The 14,976-nt window shown below is 38.3% G+C and overlaps 1 protein-coding gene and 1 long non-coding RNA gene across 44 annotated transcripts in view; one reads left to right on the top strand and one right to left on the bottom strand.

Annotated features, from left to right (window-relative positions):
• KIAA0825 overlaps window positions 1-14,976 on the bottom strand; it is a 372,314-nt gene that overhangs the window by 63,405 nt on the left and 293,933 nt on the right. The window contains exon 23 of one of the 43 annotated variants that reach the window (XM_070234527.1): window positions 2,737-4,893. The exons of 41 other annotated variants lie outside the window; for them this stretch is intronic. In XM_070234527.1, the coding sequence (XP_070090628.1) occupies window positions 4,809-4,893 (85 nt within the window). In that variant the 3' untranslated portion in view covers window positions 2,737-4,808. Of the gene's footprint in view, window positions 1-2,736; window positions 4,894-14,976 lie in introns of those variants that run through there. One more of the 43 variants, XR_011425679.1, reaches the window with a different exon arrangement.
• LOC138917506 (uncharacterized) lies at window positions 3,469-11,165 on the top strand. Its single transcript, XR_011425687.1, has 3 exons — window positions 3,469-3,569; window positions 9,629-9,745; window positions 11,042-11,165. It is a non-coding gene; the product is annotated as an uncharacterized lncRNA (long non-coding RNA).

The following is a 14,976-nucleotide window of genomic DNA, read 5'->3' as shown; positions in this document are numbered from 1 at the left end:
TTCTTATCATTCATTTTCTCTCTTACAAGAGAAACAAGTGTTGGGTTTCAATCCCATCAGGAGAGCTTGCTGATAATGCTTAATCCCTCCACAGAGTATCCATTGCGACCCTGAGGGTGCCACCCTCGTGGCCCCAGGAGTGGAGCCTGCCAGGATTCCAGAAGGAGCTCAAGGTTAGAGTAACTTCTGCTTCTAGTGACCGGCACCAGGAGTCTGCCCCCTTCCCTGGTCTCCCCTAGGAATTGCCACATGACAAGACATTCCCATCCAATCCACAAAATGTTTACTGACTATAAGTGAATGGTGTGCATTTCTATGTCCTTACCGATGGACTAAAAGTCTCACCAAACCGTGCCTGTAAGGATTACTTCTGTGAAATCAGACATGGCCAATATGTGCATGAGGGACCTAAGCTATGTCTGAGGTAAGAGGCTCTCAGTCAAGGCAAATGCAAGATTGGCTCTCCTGAGCCAGAGTCCCCACGAGGCCACATGAAGGCACATTCTAAGAGAGGAGGTTCCTGAAAATCAGGGAGTAAGGCCCAGTGGACAAGGAAAGGAGAGAACATTACAGCCTCTGCTCATTCTTTAGCCACCAGTCCATTCTGGCACCAAGAGGCCTGAGCTCAGTTCCTTGACTGCCTGAGCTTTTACCATTTCAAGAAAAATCTAAGTGGTCCCTAGGAAATGAGGCATCCATCTTTTTTTTCTTTCTTTTCTTGGTGAGGAAGATCAGCCCTAAGCTAACATCTGTTGCCAATCTTTCTCTTTTTGCTTGAGGAAGATTGTCCCTCAGCAAACATCTGTGCCAATCTTCCTCTATTTTTTTTTATATGTGGGACACTGCCATAGCATGGTCTGATGAGCATTGTGTAGGTTGGTGCCTGGTATCTGAACCCACAAATCCTGGGCTGCTGAAGTGGAGCAGGTGATCTTAACCACTATGCCATTGGGCCGGTCCCCCCTCTTTTTCTTTTGGTGAGGAAGATTTGCCCTGAGCTAACATCTGTGTCAGTCTTCCTCTATTTTGTATGTGGGATGCCTCCACAGCATGGCTGATGAGTGGAGTAGGTCCATGCCTACTGGACTGGAACCCACGAACCTGGGCTGCCAGAGTGGAGCACGTGGAACTTTAACCACTCAGCTATGGGGCTGGCCCCAAATCTTCTTATTCTTTGGTTCAGTTCCTTCTATCACTGAAGGAACACTGTCTCCTTTCTTTCACCTTCTCCCCAAAGAACCCTGTCTATTTTTGGTGAAACCTACTTCCTCTGCTCAGAAATAATAGATGTAAGGGTTGGGAAGTTAGGATGCACGGGGCTTGTTAGATATTGTATCAGGGTCCATTTTTCTCACCCTTGCTGCTTTTGCCTACCAGTTCCAGGCAAAACTGAAGTGTGGGAGGCCTGCCCCGTGGCTGAGTGGTTAAAGTTCCCATCACTCCACTTGGGTAGTCTGGGGTTTTCGGGTTCAGTTCCCAGGTGCAGACCTACTCCACTCATCAGCCATGCTGTGGCAGCATCCCACATACAAAGTAGAGGAAGACTGGCACAGACGTTAGCAGAAGTTTGGCACAGATGTTAGCTCAGGGCTAATCTTCCTCAAGCAAAAAAAGAGGAGGACTGGCAACAGATGTTAGCCCGGGGCTAATCTTCCTCACAAAACACAAAACAAAACAAAACAAAAACTGAAGTGTGTAATTCTCCTTAATGATCTCACCTCTTCACTTCCATTTAGTAATCTCCCTTCCTTTTTCTATCAAGCTACCCCCAGGGCTACACAGGACTACTTTTAGGTAATTTTTAGGTAATTTTAGGGTGAAAGGAATGTTAAAAGTCACCTATCACAACAACAACACAGATTCTCCTGAAATCCTAGTCAAACAAGGACAACTGGCCTACACTGCAAAGACAACTGTTTCAGCTAATCGGATAAAAGAATCCATGCCAACAACCCCTGGGAGAAGACTGAAGGAGATTCTTGGGCCTTTCGCTCTTCTCTCAAGCAACCCACACACATATATATATATTTTAAAAGATTTTATTTTTCCTTTTTCTCCCCGAAGCCCCCAGTACAAAGTTGTATATTCTTAGTTGTGGGTCCTTCTAGTTGTGGCATGTGGGATGCCGCCTCAGCATGGCCTGATGAGCAGTGCCATGTCCGTGCCCAGGATTTGAACGGGTGAAATCTGTTTGCAGAGAGTGCGAACTTAACCACTCAGCCCCTAACCAACCAACATATATTTTAGAGGTGATTCACTGAAGACAATGTTTCATTTAATATTTCAGGGAAGAAGAGAAGAAAAGAAGAGAGGAGAGGACATATGCTGACAGGATGGAGAGGTGCTGTGATTTTTTTGAGCAGGTAGGACCAGTTATTTATTCAATGCATAAACCTCAGCCCTACTTATTATTTTGAATAACCAAGAATAGCAACTTTCTAGATGGTGGCAGGGGAGTGACACGGAATAAAGCAAAGATTTAAGTAGCAAGAATGTTATTCTCTAAATTGGAACCTAACTTGGAAAAGCACAATGAAATGTGCCAAGCGACCATTTGTGACCAATGGTTGGAATGCCACTATGTATTTCTTTGCAAAGATGCACTTTTTCATAATTAGTTCTCAACAGTCATAAAAAAACATGCCTTAATGCAATAAAGCATTTTTAAAATTTTTCTATATTATGTTCGTATGAAAATAAACTATGCTTTTTTCAACCATACACCAGAAACTCCTCTTTTCTAACAGTGTCAATGTGCTTTTATTGGTAAAAATCAAATATGTTAAAATTACATTTTGACCAAATAATACTATATCTTTTTTTATTGTTGTTGTTGCTTTTAACTTTGAAAAGTTAATTTTACATTTCATTTTCACCATGTTACAATCCTGGGAGACAGATGATATTAATAATAAACAGGTAAAGAGGTACTATGAGACTTGTTCAAGTCGGAGTTAGTGGTGGACTAGCTAGTTAGCTGCGGTGTCATATCTGGAGCACACCTCTCCCTGGGTCCCACATCTGGGCTCTCTTTAGCTCAAAAATGTAATTTGAGTGGACTGTGCCCCTTTGTGGGTTCTCATTTAGGTCCTATTGATGGTCTTTACGGAAACTGATTCCAAATGGAATCTGTCTGTTACTTCTTCTCATCAGTTTGCCACATGTCCTGCCCCTGCCAGCTATGCTCAGGAGACAGGAGCCACAAGTGCAACTCAGTACGTCAGTCATTTGACAAACATTTCTGAGTAAAATGAATATGTTAAACTCCACACACAGTTTTGTAAGCAGTCCTACAGCGTACGAATATGCTGAGTCTATCTAATGTGGCTCGTCTGATCCAGAAAGTGTTAAGAAAAGAACAAGTGCAACAATATTTTCTTTTTTAGGAAGCATTAAAGACATCTTCTTTAATTATCACACTAAAGATTCTCTAACCAACAACATACGCTTGCTAATAATTTTTGTCTTGCAGAAATATGAATGTTTTCTAATGGGAGGCATTTAAATGCCTTAGTTGAAGATTGATTCAAAGAAAAGCCCTCCTTTGGATTCATCGCAACATCTATCAGGTGGTATTATTTTTCCAATAGTCTTTTACTCTACCCTTTGCATTCAAAAGAGCTTATGGCCAACCTATAATTATTTTCTGCTAATTAGGGTAATTCATGGTTAATTATTCAAAATGATTCCTCTTCAAAATCAAATCCATTTCTTGTCATGACATTAAAAAAAGATACAAATAAAATATTATCAGAATGCAAATTTCTGTCAGAAGGGGATATTTTTATTTTCTTTAAATAGCATTAAATTCTTTCTCTACCAGCAAAGGCTCCATGGTTCCCTACCTCAATTAACGTGGACTAGAGAAGGGCAACTGAACCATGAAGTGATGACTATCAATGTTTGCGATAATTGCTAAGGATTACTTATATTGACTATATAGGAGTGAGTAATTTACTGTGTTCTTAGAGAATTGTTACAAAGCAAAAAGCAAAAGTAAGAACTAACAATGGATAAGGGCAAACAGTCAACATGTTAGCTTGGGACCCTGGGTGTCCAAAGATGGACTTTGAGTGGACTGTGCCTCTTTGTGGGCCCTCATTTGGGTTCTGCTGCTGCCTAAATCTCCCTTTCCAGGGATCTCCCTAGTCCCACTCCCTCCTTTCAAGAGGCAGCTCCTTGCCCGTGATCTCCCAGGGAGGCCCTGGACCTCCCTTTGTCTCTGAGGCAGGACCGCACTTTGCCTTGCCCCTTACCCCACTCTGGCCTCACTCCCCACTTTGTGCTACTGTGATTATTGTATTAGACCCAACTGTCTTTCCTGAGAGAGTGAGGCTTTCCTCTGTCTAAATTTTTCTTTGGCAATAGCCTTGACATACATGCACTATAATAGTCAAATTTTATACATACATTTATTGAATACCTTCAGTGTACAAAGTCCTAAAGGTGTATAATCAACCAACTGTGTGTGACGTAAACAGTTCTATTAGATTCAAATGAGGAGAATAAAGTTACAGATGCAAAAATGTATGAATAAGGACAAAAAGATCTTTAGAAATGGCAGCTACTTCAGGGAAACACAATTAGATGATAAGTGACGTTACAAAGTCTATGATGGTGACAGTCATGCTTGCTAAATAGTCCACATGTCCCTTCTCAGTTAGATGGAGTCATGTGACAAGTTCTGGCCTATGGACCGTGAACAGATTTACCATGTGTCAAAGCATTTAATTGCTTGTGGGAGGAGACCCTCCAGTGGAATCTCATTACCATGGCAACAAAAGAGGCTTTATGCTGAGACGGTAGAGTCAAAGATGGAGTGTCCTGAGTTGTGGAGTCACCACATGAGGATACTGCTTGGAGAGTTGTCTGGGTTCATAGTTGCTCTTGTTTCTTTAAGATATGAAAGTCACAACATTAATCTGTGCTGTATGTGGCTCAGTAGAGCCTCAAGGTACATCTTTGTGCTGAATGAAATTGTTCCATATAGGCCCACTTCTCATCCAAATACCAGAATAAGTTTACATGAGCAGCATAGCTGGGTGTCCTCAAACACTCGTCACCATAAATGCAGAACCCCCTTTCTGTGTTTGCAGAAGTAATTCCATCTCTTCCACATTTGGGACACAGTATAGAAGACTGCATACTGTTTATTAGGAGGGCCATTTCTTTTAAAAGCTAATCAAACAACTGAAAAACCATTTGTATTACTTCACTTTCTGTAGTTTACTGGATCTACAAGCAGGAAGGCTGAAGGTAATAATTGAACACTTTTTTAAATCTATCTGGAAAACTGCTTTGCTATGCAACTCTTTGAAAACTGTTGCTGATTTTTGGCCTGTAGTTTTGGTTTATATATCAAAAATATTAATATTCCAATCATTGCATATCTGGATAGATGCTCAAAGAGCTTAAGAATTTTTTTTTTTTTTTGGTGAGCAGAGCTCACAAACTTAACCGCTACACCACTGGGCTAGCCCTGAGCTTAAGAATTTTTATAATGACATTGTTTAAAGAAAATATTAGAGACCAGATAAATGTCCAATTATGGATAATTCCTATAATATATTTGAGACATCCATTCCATGAAATATTTTTAGCCATTTACCATGATAATGTGGAACATCAACTTTCAGATGGGGTGTGATAACACTCATTTATCCGGTTAGAGATGGGAAGACGTACAGCCAACATGCTGGGAGCTGTGTGTATCTGGAAGCCCGTTTTATCTGTACTACAGTCTGATAGTCAAAATTTGAGCACATCCTTTGAATTTTGTGCAAGTGAGAATGTGAGTTCCTTCAGGGGAAAAAAATAGAGAACTATCATAAACAGAAAATTTAATGATATAAGTACCAAAGAAGCACAGACAAAAGAAAATGAGCTAGACTGCCAACTCATGGCAGCTACACAGAATTGCAGGGGTTGACTTCAAGAAGATACATTAAGTATTAGACAAATGATCAAAGAAACTAAGATTAGAGAGTATGGATTGTGTGCTTTGAAAGCAGGGACTTGTCTAACTTGAGGTGCGGTTGTGTTTCACATACAACTTTTCGAGGTCATTTTTCTTTCTCGAGTGTAATTCCAGTTGCTGGCCATGGAATTTGTTTTTCTTTTCTGCCTTGTAATTTTAAGAAAATTAGGGTCAACTAATATATTTTTATGCCCCACATGTGAATCCGAAGCAGAACAATTCCCATGGAGGGTTCTTGTGGAGCTTCATTTTAGTTATGTTTTAATAAAGTCTTATTTGTATCGACTTCTGGGGCAGCATGGCATTCCCTAACTGATAAACGACTTGGGTTTACTTTTTTATGGAGAGATTTTAATTTAATATGATAGATTCAATCATTGTTTTTCAAGTTTTATATGCATGCCTGGAAGCCTTTTAATAACTTGCAATAACAAACAAAATGAATGTGACTTTTAGGGTAGACACTCTTGTAATTGATATTTTTACCAACTCAGGGTATTTTTTTATTTTGCCAAAAAATAAAGTGCATTCTTTCTATCCTTGGGGAAGAGAGTCATGGAACTGCAATTTACTAAAAATGTGAGAAAGCTTCTACAGTTGCAATGAAAAAAATTCATAGAGATATATTTCTTCCCTTAGATGTGATCCTTGCCTAACTCACAAAAAGTAAAAGATTTTTTCTCTTATCCTGATAAACTCATTTGCCCTTCTGCATAGTTAGGGATCAAGGTATGATAGAATTTTCAAAACGTATATTAACAGGTAGTAGGTAAGGTTCATATGGACTAAAATCCTGCATAAGAAATTATATTATTTTAACTTTCAAAATTCTATATTTTCAATACTGAAGAATGGGATTTGGGACACAATAGAGATTTTGATAATGACAGGATTCTGCCTAAGACCACAGAAGAGGCTAGAACAAGGAACATAAGAATGGGGAATCTACAAATTAGCATGCTATGATTCTTCTCTTTCATTGCATTTAAGAACAGCTTTGAAAAGATCCAATGTCTCAGCAGTTGAAACATTTCTACTGTATCTAAGTAGCATGTACTATAACTCAAATTGACATGGTTCCCTGAGAAATATTGGGACAACTCTTATAAAGCAATGAGGCATTACTGAACAATATTTTTGGATGATAAACAGTAATAGAAATTTGAGATCAAAATGACCTTTTCAAGGGAGTAGGTCACACTTATGAAAACACAAGACAAGTATTTAAGTTTGTCTCTCATTCCATGATATTGAGCTCCTGCAAGTGTTTGTGCATTAGTCAGCTTGACACCTCAAGGATCCCTAATTTTTATGAAGACATCAGCATGCTGGCAACAGTTTTTGAAGGACCTATCTGAAAACAAAATGTCTGTACCTTACTTGCCCCAAGACTGAATATAATTTTTCACCATGGTTATAGGGCTGATGAAATACTGAATGTGGGAGGAGGGGTTACAGCAGGGGTAGGGTGGTAAAGAGAAAGTGGAGGAACAGGAGGATTTCAATAATTTGCTGCAGCAATAATGCTTTGTCTCAGTTCTCAAGAAACAAAAGTAATAGCTACTATCTATTAAGCTGAGCTAAGAACTTCGAGAAAGAAAATCACCGAGACTCAGTTTCTTCATCTGGATATAAGAGCAATGTCTAGCTTGCAGATTATTGTGAGGATAAAATTATATAATATATGCAAAAGCCATTCCAAGTTAAAGGATACAAAAGGGTTCAGTATTTAAAATCCATAGGTATACTTTCATAAACTGAAAAATACTGAAAAGTCTTGCAGGAGTTTCTAACCTGAAAATATGTTCCTGATGGGATGGACACACTAAAGAAAATATGCTGTATCATTAAAAGAAAAAAAAAGATTCAAGGTTGAAAGACGTACTACCTAATATAGATGTTACCTACGTCATCAAAGACTCTGAAGGTCCCATACAGTGCAAAGCTTCAGGACATTCATATATACAATCTCAAATGCTTTTGACCCATCACCAGCTGTTGCCATACTCATTGACATTTTAATATTGTAAATCTTATTTTTATACATTTCTAAATTCAGGTTTAAATGGTCAAATAACTGCATCAGACTTGTAAATAATATCTAATAGAGCTACTAACATAGTCACTCAGGAGAAAGAAAAGTTTGTGTTTTCTTCTCATCTCATTTATGTTACTACTTTCATTATAGCAAAAAAAATTTAGGTGGACTTGTAAAATCTTCTTGCTTGTTCAAAGTACTAAAATAAATTTCCTGAGCCCTTCATTTCTCTCTTGCCCATATACAAATGTTGTATGATAAATATTCCAAGAAGAGCCTGATATCAATATTAGTCTCTTCCCCTAGAGTTGCTATTCCTTTTAGTTTCCAAGCTTGAGCACCTTGGCATTCTCTTAGATTCTTGCCTTTCTATCCACATATTTATGTTCATCAAGTCCTACCTATAATTCCTTTTCAATTTTTTTGACTCTCCTTTCCTTGTTTATTGTTAATTTCATTCAGATGTTCCTCCAATAATCTTCCACACAAACTCTCAACTCATTTCCCATGATACTGCAACAAGCCATCCTTCATCAAATATCTTCTGATTTGGGTCAAGGTGGTTCAAGGCATGTGACTGGTTTTCTTTCAGCAGAGAAGACCTTTCAGTTGGGGACGTTTGGCCTGAGACCTGAATGATGAGAAGGGATCAGCTGTTCGAAGAGTTGGGGGAGGAGTGTTCCAGGGAAAGGGGAGCAAGCCCGGTGTGTTTGAGGAAAAGAAAGTTAGCAAGGAGGACATGGGGACTGAGAAGAGATAGGGTTAGAGGTGGGAGGGAAGTCAGAGCACACAGGCCTCATAGCAGTTTGCAATTCTTCTAATTGAGTTGGAAAGTCATTGAGAGGTTTTAAGCAAGGGGAATGATAGGAACTGATTTTAGTTTTACTTCTTTGATTTATTTTTTTATTGAGGTCACATTGGTTTATAACATTATAAAAATTTCAGGTGTACATCATTATATTTCAACTTCTGTATAGACTTCATTATGTTCACCACTAAAAGTCTAGTGCCATCTGTCACTATGCACATGTGCCCCTTTACCCCTTTTGCCCTTGCCCCCATCCCCTTCCCCTCTGGTAGAAAAAATACATACAGATGAATGGAACAAAATTCAGAGCCCAGAAATAAACCCAGATATCTATGGACAGCTAATTTTTGACAAAGGAGCCAAGAACATACAATGGAGAAAGGAAAGTGTCTTCAATAAATGATGTTGGGAAAACTGGACAGCCACATGCAAAAGAATGAAGCTAGATTATTATCCTATACCACATACAAAAAGTAATTAAAAATGGATTAAAGACTTGAATGTAAGACCTGATCTACTTTTTAAATTGTCACTCTGGTTGCTGATAAATGGCTGTTGTAGAGATGGAGTCGGAGAAGCCTTCCCCAAACACTCCAAGACACTCTTATCTCCTTCCTCTGAATTCCCTGGAACATCTCTTACTCACCTGACTTTTGCATATATGTAATCTTGTATTATTCCATGTTAGGTGTGTAGCACACAATTTTACCAAATGCTCTTTGATGGACTTCATATCTTGATCTTTGTACCTCAAGACTCCTTTGTGCTCTCCATAGCGCTTACCCAAATGCTTTGCCCCTGATAGGTACACAACAGATAGTACAGTAATTGTTGATGGAGCCCTATTATGTGAACTTGAGACCTGCAGAGGTGAATGTCCCAAGGAGGAAGTGGTCCTGTGGATTAGCTCATCCTAGTGACGGTAAGCAGTCTGAAGACAAGAGTTTTTGAGTCTTCTATATTCACTGAACCTCATTCCATGTCAACACCTAATAGAGTTCATCAACATGGCTTGCAGCTCACTAAAGTTTGCTGAAAATCATCAAATGCTACACTTAAGATTTGTGCATGACCTTGTGTGCAAATTTACTCTCAAAAGAAAAAAAGAACAGTAAACAAAATTTGCACTCTAGTTAATGATATGCACATTGTAGTATTTAGGGAGAAGTGTAGTGATGGCTGCAACAGACTTTGAAGTGCATCAAAAAATAAGATGGATTGATGGATGTGTAGAAAGATAGACAGATGGATAGATATGTGAAAAGGCAAGTATAGTAAAATGGCAGAATCAAATTGATGGGTAAATGGGCACGTATTGTAAAATCATTTCAACTTTTCTGTACATTTGAAATTTTTCATAATATATAGTGAAAAGTTAGTTGAAAGTGATAACTGGAAAAAATCATTAACAAAATGATTAAGTTTATGGTCATCGTAATTTCAGTTTCATCTATCTGAGCTTTTAGGAAATCTTCTAATCTTTACATAGGATACAGATTTAGTCTATTAATTTATGACTTTGAAAAGTGCCCCAGCAAGTAGTGTAATCAATTCAACTTCATACTGGCTTCATAAGTTAAGAATTTTGGTTATATTCATCTATATTTTCTAAGTAATGGCTATATCTCCGATAAAGTTCTCTTATCTATAAAACTCAGAAAATAAAGTTAAAACATTAAATCATTATTAAAATTCAGTGTTTTGTGATACTTAATGATAACTGACAAAAATAATTACATATTACTTACTGGGCAGTATATTCTTGCCTTAGCATTTCATCATGAATGACAGTAAAAAGTACAATCGACAGAATATAGCAACAGTCTTTTCTTGACTCACTCCCCCTCCCATCTTCCTCTCCCCATCTCTTTTTTCTGATGCAGAGAAACTGCATAGCTTAGGTAAGCATGGCATTTAAATGGGAGGGGAAATAACCAATATTAGTGCAAGATTAAAGCTCTATAACTAGATTTGTCTTTTTTTGGAATGAAATTTCTAAGAACCTGAAGTACTATTGTGGTACTGTAAAACAAAATAAAGATGAACAATTTTTCTTAATTTGCACAATTTTTGGTTTCTACCTTTTCTTTATCAATTAAGTTCTACACAGTTTATTTTAATGTATTACTTTTGTGAATGACTTAGAAAAAACTGTTCTTCAGTTTTTCTTTTAAAACAACAGAATGCACATTCTCACATTAACACTTTTTTACTCTAGGAAGAATGAATGGAATACCTCGTTGAAGCATACTTTGAACTCTGAGTTTGTATTGCTGACAATCGATATCTAGGAAGGAGCCTGGGAGTGACAGCACAGAAGGATCCCTGCTTCAGCCCGGCCAGCCTATGGAAAATGTCTGAAGTCTGTGGAAGCTTAAGTTCTTCAAAGGTCCGCCCAGGTGTCAATAAATATGAGAAATGGGCTCAGGTTGTGTGTCAAAGAATAGGCTGCATGCATTTTAAGGCAGTCTTACAGGAACACATTGAGAGATCTGGCATTCTTAAAATCGAGCATATGTCATATCAACATTCCTAATACAAAGTATTTTGTTACTGTTTCTGTGCTCTAAATAGCCCCATGCAAAGGCACATCATTGAACCAAAGCATATGGAAGCGGCTATTCAGTTCCGCTGAGCTGTGCCGCAATATCAATTTGCTATTGCCTTACTCACCTTTTTCTACACATTTGCCAATGGAAATTTCTGCTCTAGAAATTATACTGTAGCAAAGAAAGAAGTAAATACATCAGAGTGGATTCCATTTCTCAAGACATATCAATATGAACCAGTGCTATTGTCTGTTTCCTAAGACTACGGAACCAATAAAACATATGCACCTATGCCTTAAGGAAGTAGTAACTCTTTAAATTGCCCTTCATATTTACAATTACTTAATTACTTTATTTTGCCAAAAATAAAGGTCATTAAAATCATCTTGAAGCTTGCCTTAAATTTCAGGAGCCTGCAAGTTGTACAGTCTTTAACTATGTTCCATTTAACACATTTAATAGATGTAAAAGCTCACAAGTGATGATATAAAGGATAATTTACGCTTGCAATGCATTTTTGTCCAATTAATAGATTGCCTGTGTGTTGCATATTTTGCATGACAAAAGAGCAGAATATTAAACTGCCATTCATAATGAAAATGCACTTTGCAAATTAAAAGTGCCGAAACAGAAATTTTTCACCCTGTTTAGGAAATAAACAGTCCTTAACCAATTAAACTGCATTGTAATAATTCTATGATTTATTGCAAGTTGTTTAACTTTCAAAACTCGGCTAACCCATATTAAGGTCACAATCCATCATGTCTTGCTTGGAAAGCCAGCAAATAATGGCTGTTGTATTAGCTGCTTTTGATGATAGTATGAAAGAAGTATTAGCACTTGTCAACAAAACTGCTTACAACATAACATTAGCATGCATGGGCTGCTGTACCTATTTATTATTCTGGCAGCTTCACACATATTGTTACAAGCTTATAAAACATTTTGTCGGGTGGAAACCGAATGTACACTGTTTGGTTTTCTGATAGACTGGCAGCATAAATGTCTGGGCTGACTTAGTTTAGTTTAAGTGTAAATAGAGACACAAATTCTTCAACCTGTTCTCTTATTGATACTGAAAAGTGCTGAATTATTCAGCATCCAACTCTTCTGTTTGTGTCTATCACAGTTATCAATTACCCATCAGTCTTCTTGTCAAAACAGAATGGATTAATCTGGCTGAAAATAAGACAAATAAATGGATACTATAACAGGGGTGCGGGGTTGCCAGACTGTCAAAGGGAAATCCAGGCAGTGACATTTGCCGTCAAAAATGGGATCTCTGGCTTAAGTGAGCAAATGATTCCCCTTTGCGAGCCAAGTATGCACTTAGCTCACCCTAGGTAAATTAATCTGCCTTCTTTGACTGCTAATGCATTAGCACTGAGGTAATAGTTCAATTGCTAAGATTCCTTTATGCTTAAATAATTTTGGTCATTGTTATTGTTTCTCACAGGAAATACGGATACATTTAGATACTTTATCCTGGTAAAGAGAGGGTTGCCTGGTAAATAAATGGACCCATTTAACAGTGAAGTTATTGCTGATCGTTTTGTGCCACTTCATAGCTCTCGGCTGCTGTGATAACCAAGTAACTCTTTGCACAGATGGCTGGTGGAACCCATCCAGCATCTGCAAAGTCCATCCCTGTTTTCTTTCCCAAACATTTTATTTGGAAATCTTGTTTGGCAAACTTCCTGAGACTCTGCCTAGCTGTTCAAAGTACATATTTCCAATCTATCTCATTTGGCCCTTCTATAAAAAAAGAGCCAGCAAAGTGCCTTTTTATTTGGCACAAAAATTGCAGCCACAGACTGAAGCAAGTTTTAGGTTCCCGGCCAAAAATTTACAAGATTTTTATCTCAGATGCTTCCATACTGGACTGTTTTACACAGTCATCATTAACATCTGAAGCCGTCACATCACGACAGGATCAAAGCCCCGCAATCTGTATCAACTGATAGCTTATCTTTGCCAAAAGTTCTCTCTTGTTCTTATTTTCCTAGAAATTTGAGTCCTAACTATTGTGGACACGTCTCTTTCTTAGACTGAGAGATAATCAGTTATTAAAGGAGAGCTACCTGCTAGAAAATGGCTCCATCCATTTGACGATGAATGAACAGATTACTTTTGAATGAATCATTGTCTTTTTTTCTTTTTCCAGTAGATCATGTAAAGCATTTTAAGTATTTAAAAACCAAAACCAAAACCCTTCCTACGTTTGGGGAGTTCTAAAGAGGTCACACTAATAATTAAATTCCAGGTACAATGTCCACAATTCTCTTAAAGACTTTGACAGACTGGAAATTTCAGTCTCACATTCCCAGAACATTACCTCAAATTTCTCCTCAATGTAAATCAGTTTCCCAGAACTTCAGCATTAAAAGGAAATGCACTAATTGGCCTGGTCACAACTCGTCTTTGCTAAATCTCATTCACTTGGTCTATAATCCCAAGACTACTTCACGGAAGGCAGCTACTTACAATGTGCAAACACTGAACCTTCTCTTGAAATGAGGCAGTGTGTTTATTATCAGTCAATTTATTGTTTCACTTTGTCCCTCTCGACTTTCTCTTTTTAAATAAATAACAATTATATGGACAAGTAGCATTGTACAAAATTTTGCATGGCCTTAAAATGTTTTCAAAGTTTTAATTTTTTTCCCTAAAATTAATTCTTTGCAATACTAGAAACTAAATTAATCAACAGGTATGTATAATGATCTCATTTCCAAATGCCAGATGCCATTTCCATTCTTTGAGGAACACTTCAAAATATATGCCTGTATTTCAGGTCCAACTTGTACAAGTCTAAACATTCTCTCCCACCGGTTCCCTATTACCAAATTCCCAATCAGTTGCTAAGTCCTGTAGAGTCTGCCTTTATCGTCTCTTCTGTTATTCTCTCTTCAATTACAACTGTCATGGTGCATTTGCAGTCCCTGCTGATTCATTCATATATCCATGCATGCACCAATTCATTTATTCAACAATTCTCTAAGTGCCTAACATGAGCGGGCTGCCTCTGGTCTTTCCAAGATCCCTCCCACTCTGGCCTTCTGCCCTGAGGCTGAAATGCCCTCTGCCATCTTGCCCATCCTTTAAATCTCAGTTCAAATGCAACCTCTTTGTACATTTTTCTTTTTCCTTCACCCACATGTTATTTCTTTTTTTCTTTTTAAGATTGGCACATGACCTAACATCTGTTGCCAATCTTTTTTCTTCTTCTTCTTCCCAAAGCTCCCCAGCACACAGTTGTATACTCTAGCTGCAGGTCCCTCTAGTTGTGTCACGTGGGATGCCGCCTCAGCACGGCTTGATGAGCAGTGCCATGTCCACGCCCTGGATCCGAACCAGCAAAACCCAGGGCCGCCGAAGTGGAGCACACGAACTTAACCACTCGGCCACGGGGCTGGCCCCCAGGTGTTATTTCTTAACTTCTTTAAGTCTCTTGATCATTTTTCCATTTCCCTCAGCACAATATGGTAGAAAGCCTATCGCTGCCACCTACTAGCTGTGTGACTGTGGGCAAATTATATAACCAACTGAAGCCTCAGTTTCTCTTCTCAAATCAGGGGTATTACTAGTCCATAGGGTGTGAGGC

Source organism: Equus caballus, chromosome 14 (assembly GCF_041296265.1).
Source record: "Equus caballus isolate H_3958 breed thoroughbred chromosome 14, TB-T2T, whole genome shotgun sequence".
Taxonomy (NCBI): Eukaryota; Metazoa; Chordata; class Mammalia; order Perissodactyla; family Equidae; genus Equus; species Equus caballus.
The sequence above is the reverse complement of the archived record's forward strand: the minus strand, read 5'-3'. Positions and strand labels throughout refer to the sequence as shown.